The following is a 9,035-nucleotide window of genomic DNA, read 5'->3' as shown; positions in this document are numbered from 1 at the left end:
CCTCGGGCACTAGGGACAGGCTTGAAATCTGAGGATTGTGGTTCAAAGCCAGCCTGTGCAGGAAAGTCCATGAGACTCTTATCTCTAACCACCAACAACACAGAAAGTAGTAGAGCTTTACTCATGAGCATAGCACCCTAAGTCCAAGCCCACCCCCGGCACTCACTAAAAATTGTCTTATGGACTTTCCTGCCCAGGCTGGCTTCAAACCGCAATCCTCAGATTTCAGTGACCTGAGCTGGTAGGATTACAGGTTTGAGCCATGATTTTAAAACTTCTGATTGGCTCCTCTCTTTGACTTCCTTTTCATTTATTTATTGTTTTTTTTTAAACTTCTTTTTTATTCTTTTTATTTCTTTATTGTCAAAGTAATGTACAGAGGGGTTACAGTTTCATACGTAAGGCAGTGCGTACATTTTTGTTTTGTTTTGTTTTATGTTGCCAGTCCTGGGGCTTGAAGTCAGGGCCTGATCACTGTCCCTAGCTTCTTTTTGCTCAAGGCTAGCACTCGGTGACTTGAGCCACAGCACCACTTCTGGCTTTTTCTATGTATATGGTGCTGAGGAATCCAACACAGGGCTTCATGCATGCTAAGCAAGCATTCTACCACTAAGTCACATTCCCAGCCCTTCACTTGATCATGAGAAGCACTCATTTCTTCTTTTTTTCTTTTTTCTTTTTGCCAGTCCTGGGGCTTGGACTGATAGCTTTGGAGCACTGTCACCACCAGGGGTTGTGAACACCACCCAAATTCCTGACCCTGAAGAGTCTGCTTTCCAGAGATCTAAGCATCCAACCAAGAGATTCCAGCACTGTGGCAATCTTGACCCCAATAGAAAGGGTAGAAGTCAGGATGGTAGGTGAACTGTGATTTCTTCCTGACATTACCCTAGAAGGATGCACCCCAGAATCTCTGGGAGGGACAGAAGCTAGCATACTGAAGACATGATATTTTCCCTCCACCCTCAGGGACAACCCAAGTCGACCTCGCACTGCCTTGAGCATTCTCATAGCTTTACCTTTGTCCACCTCTAGGTCATCTGTCCTCACCATAATAAGCACAGTGGTAAGTGTGCATTTTTTCCTGCTTCTTTGTAACCATCTTATCCTTCCTTCTCTTTTCTATCCTCTTCATGAATGTTCAAGTTCATGTACTTTTCTTTCCTTTCAGTTTACCAGCTCTCAAACATCCTTATATGAAGTCCCACACTACATAGAGCTCAGTCCTTTTCACAACATCACTGTCTGGACCACGGACAGCCAACTTTGCTTTGGCTTGTTTCATATGAGCTCTGGACCAAACCAAGCAAATTCCCTTATAGTAATCAGTCTAAATGACAAGTTCCTTATCGAAAGTTTGTTATCAAGACTCCATGTGGGATGGTGGAAGTTAGTTTGGGTCCTGGATTGGGCCAGCACTCAAAGCAGGAGGTGTTAGATTAGGGGATGTCATGCAGGCACCTCCGGACAGGAAGGAACAGTCCACAACAGGCCTGGAGCCCCAGGGAATGGGGAGGGGAGTGACCCAGGGAGAAGCTCTGCTTGAGAGCTCAGGGTGGGAACAGCCCAGCGGACCCCAGGGAAAGCTCAGGGCAGGTGCTGAGTCTTCCCAGCAATCGTCCACCTGGGGGCTTCAGGTCACTGCCCTTTCAGCAGATTTTGTTGTTGTTATTCTACTGGGTCCTGGAACTGGAACTCTCTGTGCCTAGGTGCTGTCCCTGAGCTTTTGTGGTCCAGGCTGGTACTCCACTACTGAAGCCATAGCTCCACTTCTGGCCCTTTGGGGTTCATTAGAGATAAAAGTCTCTCAGACTTTTCCTGCCCAGGCTGGATTTAAATTGCAGCCTCCTGAGTAGCTGAGATTATAGATGTGAGCCACAGCACCTGACTAAAACCGATTTTTTTTCTACATTTCCTTTTTCTGAGCCTCAAGTTTCTCACCCATGAAATGGATACAAATAGGTGTACATACCAGTAGTGACCATTTCTGCAGCATTCCTTTGTGTGAAGGCCCGTGCTAAATATTTTACACGTATGCTTAGGGTTTTTGTCTCACAAACATGGCAGGGGGGGGTCACTTCATTTATTACCCAGAAGTTATTAAGCCAGAGGTGGAACTGTGGCTCAAGTGGTAGAATGCTAGCCTTGAGTGGAAAAAGCTAAGCGACAGTGTCTAGGCCCCTAAGTTCAAGCCCCAATACTGAGGGGCTGGAGAGAGGGAGAGGAGAGGGGAGGGTGAGACAGATAGGAGAGGAGAAAGAATGAACAAACAAGATTAAAGGCAGAGGGCTGGGAATATGGCCTAGTGGCAAGAGTGTTTGCTTTGTATACATGAAAACCTGGGTTGATTGCCCAGCACCACATATATAGAAAATGGCCAGAGGTGGCGCTGTGGCTCAAGTGGCAGAGTGCTAGCCTTGAGCAAAAAAGGAAGCCAGGGACAGTGCTCAGGCCCTGAGTCCAAGGCCCAGTACTGGCCAAAACAAACAAACAAACAAAAAAGATTAAAGGCAAAGAAGTCAAGCCTTGCAATATGTGCATTCTCAACTATGGCCACCAGAGGGTAGCAAAGACAGGCAACGGAATCAGCTTTAATTTCAATGAAAATATATATATATTTTGGAGGGGGGGCTAGCTACAAATTTACTATTGCATCATGGCCCTAAGAATTTGAGTTTTATGTGTCAAATGATTTACAATCATTAACTAGGTAAATTCTCACCATAAACCTATGAAGTGATTTCTTTTTCTTTTACTTTTTTTTAAGATCTGAGACTGGGACTTGATACCTGATCCTTGGCTGGCCCTCTACTAACTGAACCACGCCTCCAACTCCAAGATTTGCGATTTCTAATTTATAAAATAGGATAATGAGACAGGGCTGTCATTTCCCAGTCGGAGAACGTGACATGAATTAAATACCTGGCATGACTGTTTCCAACACTTTTCTATGCTGATACATTGGGAAATGTGTGCACACTTGTGTTGGTTGTGTTGTGTTGGTTCATGTGTGTGCACATGTACCTCTGGAGACCACGTCCATTGATATGTGTGTTTTGAAAATTCTGATCACAGGGTTTGTGTGTGTGTATGTGTGTGTGTGTGTTAACCTTCCTGTGATGCTAAAAAACACTAACATGGGTGCTGGGAATACATCCTAGGGGTAGAGTGCTTGCCTTGTATATATGAAGCCCTTTGTTCAATTCCTCAGCACCACATATATAGAAAAAAGCCGGAAGTTGTGCTGTGGCTCAAAAGTAGAGTGCTAGCCTTGAGCAAAAGAAGCCATGGACAGTGCATAGATAGCAAGATGAGAAAGAGAGGAAAAGAAGAACAGAGAGAGAGAGAGAGAGAGAGAGAGAGAGAGAGAGAGAGAGAGAGAGAGAGAGAGAGAAGCTGAACAGGATCCAGAGCCCCGCTGGGGACAGATAAGAATTGATGGCAAATTCCCTTGAGGCCAACACAGCCGAGTGGGCTTTGTCTGTGCCTCGGGTTCCAGTACTGAAAAGCCAGCATTCTGACAGATTCCAGTGACAAATCCTGCCACCACACCCACACTAGAAGCCCCAGGGTGACTCACGGTTCCATTACCTGAGGATGGGCAAAGAGCAGTGCAAAGGAGAACCAAGTGTGGGAAACAGTTGGGGGGATAGGTGAAGGGGATGTGGAGTATGGCAATCCCTAGAAATAGGGGCTCCCCCCACCATGGGGTCCTTTCCACTCCACCCACCCTCTGACATGGTGGCCACACCTGAGCCCGTCCATTGCTCCCTGCCCTTTTTTACAGATAGGGAAACTGAGGCACGGTGAAGTACAAACATTTTGGGGTCTAAAACAAGCAATGGAAGCTGGGCACTGGTGGCTCATACTTATCATCCTTACTCAGGAAGCTGAGGTCTGAGAATCACTGTTCAAAACTATCCTGGGCTGGAAAATTTCTTGAATCTCTTGCCTCACCAAAAGAGCCAGAAGTGAAGCTGTAGCTCAAGTGGTAGAGCACTAGCTTGAGCAAAGAAGCTCAGGGACAGCACCTGGGCTCTGAGTTCAAGTCCCAGGATCCATACACAGAACAGAAAGAAAGAAAGAAAGAAAGAAAGAAAGAAAGAAAGAAAGAAAGAAAGAAAGAAAGAAAGAAAGAAGGAAGGAAGGAAGGAAGGAAGGAAGGAAGGAAGGAAGGAGATGGAATTGGGTACCAGTACCTCATACCTGTAGTCCTAGCTTACTCAGTAGGTAGCAATCTGTTGACTGCAGAAAATTCCCCAGGAGTCCTATTTCCAATGAACCAGTGAAAAACGAACACCCGCAAGTAGAAGCATAGCTTAGAGGGTAGAATGCCAGCCTTGAGTGGAAAAAGCTAAGCAGTGTGTACAGTGTGCATAGTGTGTATAGTGTGTAACATGTGTATAGTATGCCATTGGTAGTATATCTTATACTTTAAATTATCTGCCTTGGAGCTGGGAATATGGCCTAGTGGTAGAGTGCTCACCTCATATACATGGAGCCCTGGGTTCGATTCCTCAGCACCACACATATAGAAAATAGCCAGAAGTGGTGCTGTGGCTCAAGTGGCAGAGTGCTAGCTTGGAGCAAAAAGAAGCCAGGGCCAGTGCTCAGGCCCTGAGTTTAAGCCCCAGGACTGGCCAAAGAAAAAAAATCATTAGAGAAGTTGGTATTGGGGAGGATGAAAACACACTAGGACAATGTGTTAAGTAAATTGGAACTAGACCATTCAAAGGGTAGCATTGAGAAAGTCAGCGTGTACATAACTTTGCAGTAACAGTTCAAGTACACATTTTCTGAAAGGTCTCAAGTTCCAATTCATTTCCAGTAATGGTGTTTTTACAGTTCAATTTAATAAGAGGTTTAAATTTCTTTTTTTTTCACTTTTCTAGTCTTAAAGGTTTGATTAAAAATCAGTTCACTTTCCCAGAAGGCATTTTTTTCCTTTGCAGTATGAAAGAATCCACAATGACTCCTTCCTCAAACAGACTCCCAGTCTCTAACCTGTGCTTACTGATGAGAATTTCTCAAAAATGTAAATGTGTGTTATCTTTTTTTTTTTAACAACGTAATACACTCTATCCTAGTCATTACTGAATGGACACATGACTGAATTTCCCCAGTACCTTCATTTGGCTCTAGCTCAGGGTCTCCACTATTGGGCGGCCAGAGACGAATTCTTCTGCCATAATAGTCTGGATTACTCGACAACGATCTTGATCTCACAGGTGGTGATTCCTCACGACAGCAACAACAACCTGTCAAATGTATTAGAGTAGATTCAGGGGTGGACATCTTGCTTGGCTAGAGGTTTGGTGGTAAACAAGTAATGATTTATTCCCATTAAAACATAGGGTTTTTTCCCCTAATATTTGTGCATATGCTGGAGTATAGTGTGATATTTGAGAACATGTCCATGTGTATAGTATGCCTTTGGTAGTATATATTATACTTTAAAATATCTGTCTTGGGGCTGGGAATATGGCCTAGTGGTAGAGGGCTCGCCTCATATACATGGAGCCCTGGGTTAGATTCCTCAGCACCACACAAATAGAAAACATCCAGAAGTGGCGCTGTGGCTCAAGTGGCAGAGTGCTAGCCTTGAGCAAAAAGAAGCCAGGGACAGTGCTCAGGTCCTGTGTTCAAGCCCCAGGACTGGCCAAAGAAAAAAAATCATTAGAGAAATTGGTATTGGGGAGGATGAAAACACACTAGGACAATGTGGTAAGTAAATTGGAACTAGACCATTCAAAGGGCAGCATTGAGAAAGTCAGCATGTACATACTTTTGCAGCAACTGTTCAAGTTTCCCATCTCGCAGCAGTGTAGGTATCACTCTGAGAGCACCCCAACTGCCTCTGCTAGGACTCTCAATGTGGAGTGACAGTTAGGTTGGAAGGCATCCCCACATCCCCAGGGTGACAGGCCCTCGTAGAATGCTCACCATCAGCCTCTGACACATGGCCGTACAGGTTTTGATTCAAAATTGAATTTATCAGATACATAGATTACCATACTGGGAATATGAAATTGTTGTCTAAAAGGTGAAATATATAATCTACACAATGAAAATGTGTTCAGCGGTGCCATTAAGAGTCGATGTTGCTCCTCAGTGGCGGCGCCGTGCCATAAAGGCCTGGAGACTGCGGAGCTGGGGGGGCGGGAGAGAAGCGCGACGGGGACACGCCCCTTGGTAGGGGCGCTGCCGATTGGCTGTCCCCGCTGTCACTCAGGCTTCCGTGGGCGGGGCGAGGCAGGGCAGGGGCGTGGCAGAGGGACCCGCGAGCCGTGCGTTCCCGCTGGCGGGGAGAGTCGCTGGCGGGGAGAGTCACCGGCGGGGTGCACGCGTGGGCTCGGCGCGCGCAGGCGGCACGCGGGGAAAGTCCTCCGTGTGTGTGTATGTGATCCGTGCCGGGGCACCTGCGGCTCCCCACCCTCCTCCCCTCATCCCGGGTCCTCTCCAGCCCTCCTGCCTGAGCGCGCGGAGTGAGCGCTGGCCCCTCCCAAGAACGCCAGAGGCCGCGACGGTAGCGGCGGCGGCTCGGGCGGCAGCAGCAGCAGCAGCAGCACGGGCAGCAGCGGTGGCAGTAGCAGCTCCGGCGCTCGGAGAGAGGCGAAGCATGGAGGACACAAGAACGGGAGGAAAGGAGGACTTTCCGGAAGCTCCTTTTTCACGTGGTTTATGGTCATTGCATTGCTAGGAGTGTGGGCATCTGTGGCTGTCCTGTGGTTTGATCTTGTTGATTATGAGGAAGTCCTAGGAATACTAGGAGTCTATGATGCTGATGGTGATGGAGACTTTGATGTGGATGATGCCAAGGTTCTATTAGGACTTAAAGAAAGATCTGCTTCTGAGCCAACATTCCCACCGGAGGAGGCTGAGCCACACGATGAGCCCGAGGTCCAGGCTCCCGGGGGCTCAGAACCCCAGAATATTGAAGATGAAATAAAAGAACAGATTCAGTCTCTTCCCCATGAAACAGTACACACAGAACATGAAGACCTGCAGCTAGATGCAGATGGACTAGCAGGAGAACCGCCGCCCGAGGATGAGGATGTCCTTCCAGCAGCTGATGTCACTGAGAGAGGGCAGACCCTGGAACCTGGGACATTGTATGAAGAAATTCAGGATAAGTTCTCTGTAGAGGAGACAGTTTTACAGGACCGTCATCAGGATATGGAAGAGAGGATGCATAACCAGGAAATCCCAGATCTCAGTGAACCAGTGGTAGAGGATGACAGACTTTCCCCCACCGCAGATGATGTACCATACCAAGATGAATCAGCACATGAGCCTTCAGAAAGTGAAAAGATAGAAATTTCAGATAATGCTGTAGAAGATTCATAGTTCCAGAAGTAAGTGCCCCATCTTTGGAAGAAGACCAGGAAGTACCACCATATACTTAAAGCTTCAAAAAGACTGCCCCTACTACTACAGGAGGACCAGCCAAACCAAACGTTACAAAAGATGGTTGAGCTAGATCTTGTGAAGTAATTACAGAGCAGATCAAGATCTTTGGAATGAACACTAAAGATGCTTTGAATGAATTGTAGCCCACTGGCATTTTAGTGTATACTTTTTGGGTTTTCTTCTTCGTTTTTATTTTTGTTTTTTTTTTAAACAAAATTACATGTCACGTTACATTCCTGCATGTCTTTTTAAAGTAGCATTAGTGGATCCATTGGACTCTTTTCTTTTTTAGTTTGTTTGAAACAGCTTTAGTCTTATTTATGTGAATTTTTCGGACAAGCATAAATACATGAATGATGTAGCAGCAGTTGTCTTGGCAGGGTTTTACTGCATTATTAACAATTACCATTCACTGTGCTGGATTGACTTGTGTACATAGTGTGCTGCAAATGGTGTAAGAGCCCATGAGAGTGCCTTGCCTTAGCACTCTTCCAACACGTCCTAGAGTCCATGGTTAGCTGCAGTTGCCTGTATCTGCACTGGTACTTGCATCAAATTGTTCTACATTACCATCAAGGAGTCAGGGTCCTACACAGATCTGGAGATTTCTGTAGCTTTAGCTGGCTTATGAGAAATGATGTCCTATTTTGATGGCTGCTTTAAGCAGTCATTAACTAATTTTTCAACATGAGGAGGGAAAGCTGCAACTGCAGGTTAAGACTTTGGAAGAAAATGGTCTGCCGAATGAATATCTCCTCAGGAATGCCATGGTCCTCAGCAGCAGTAGTATTCAGTATTTAAACCTAAAAAAAGGGTATGGAAAGAAGTGGCGCACAACTTAACGAGTATCTTAACAGCACTAATAGCACTAGAGATTTGGCTAAGAGCACTAGAGATTGCTCCCTGCCGTTGTTGGTACAGTGGGTGATGACTGTCCTTGGGGAGTTCAAGGTGTGTGAGCGGCACCCACAGGACCATTGCTGCTTACAGATGACCCTATTTCCTATTTGCACTGAAAAGTGTATTCAGTTTCTAATCACCCTTTACGTGAGGCCTGGAAATAGTTGCTGTGATAAGCTTATTCCTTTGTTTGAACAGAGAGCAGCTGCCACATCGTTTTTGAAAGAGCCACACGCTCTGAAATGAAAAGCATAAGAAGCAGTTTCATGGATTGGTTGGGGGTGTGGTTATGGTGTTAACATTATTTTTAGATAAGGTGACTGTTTTCCTGCTTTTAGGGTAATATCATAGAGAGTATATGTTTCTACCATTATTGACCATCGTTGCAATGTACTGAATTCTGTGTGTTGACTTCATGTGTAATGAAACCTGAAATAAGTCATCAAGAAAAGCAATAATTTTCAAAAGCTGTGATGTGAGAGGCAGGGAGTGGTTATTTAAATTATTTTTTAAAAGCCCTCAATATTGTGAATTATAAAGCTCTACTTTGTATAAAGCCATATTTTTTTAGGGACGTAGGTGTGACATGGAACTAATGAATGACGACTTCAATAATTTTTTCTGGACTCTGTATATTTAACCATCTCTAGAACTCTGGAAAATGAGGATTCCTTTTACTGTGGTTTACTTCAAATACATTTTAATTACAGTTCTCTGAATTAATG

At 45.4% G+C, this 9,035-nt stretch overlaps 1 protein-coding gene across 1 annotated transcript; it reads left to right on the top strand.

Moving 5' to 3' along the window:
* Window positions 1–6,581: 6,581 nt before the first annotated feature.
* Window positions 6,582–7,347, top strand: LOC125342123 (aspartyl/asparaginyl beta-hydroxylase-like). The gene has a single exon (XM_048334255.1). It carries the CDS (start codon window positions 6,682–6,684, stop codon window positions 7,345–7,347), a length of 666 nt encoding a protein of 221 aa, XP_048190212.1. The 5' UTR covers window positions 6,582–6,681.
* Window positions 7,348–9,035: the final 1,688 nt, after the last annotated feature.

The sequence above is a fragment of the Perognathus longimembris genome, chromosome 25 (genome assembly GCF_023159225.1).
Source record: "Perognathus longimembris pacificus isolate PPM17 chromosome 25, ASM2315922v1, whole genome shotgun sequence".
Lineage (NCBI taxonomy): Eukaryota > Metazoa > Chordata > Mammalia > Rodentia > Heteromyidae > Perognathus > Perognathus longimembris.
This window is presented reverse-complemented; position numbering and strand designations above follow the sequence as displayed.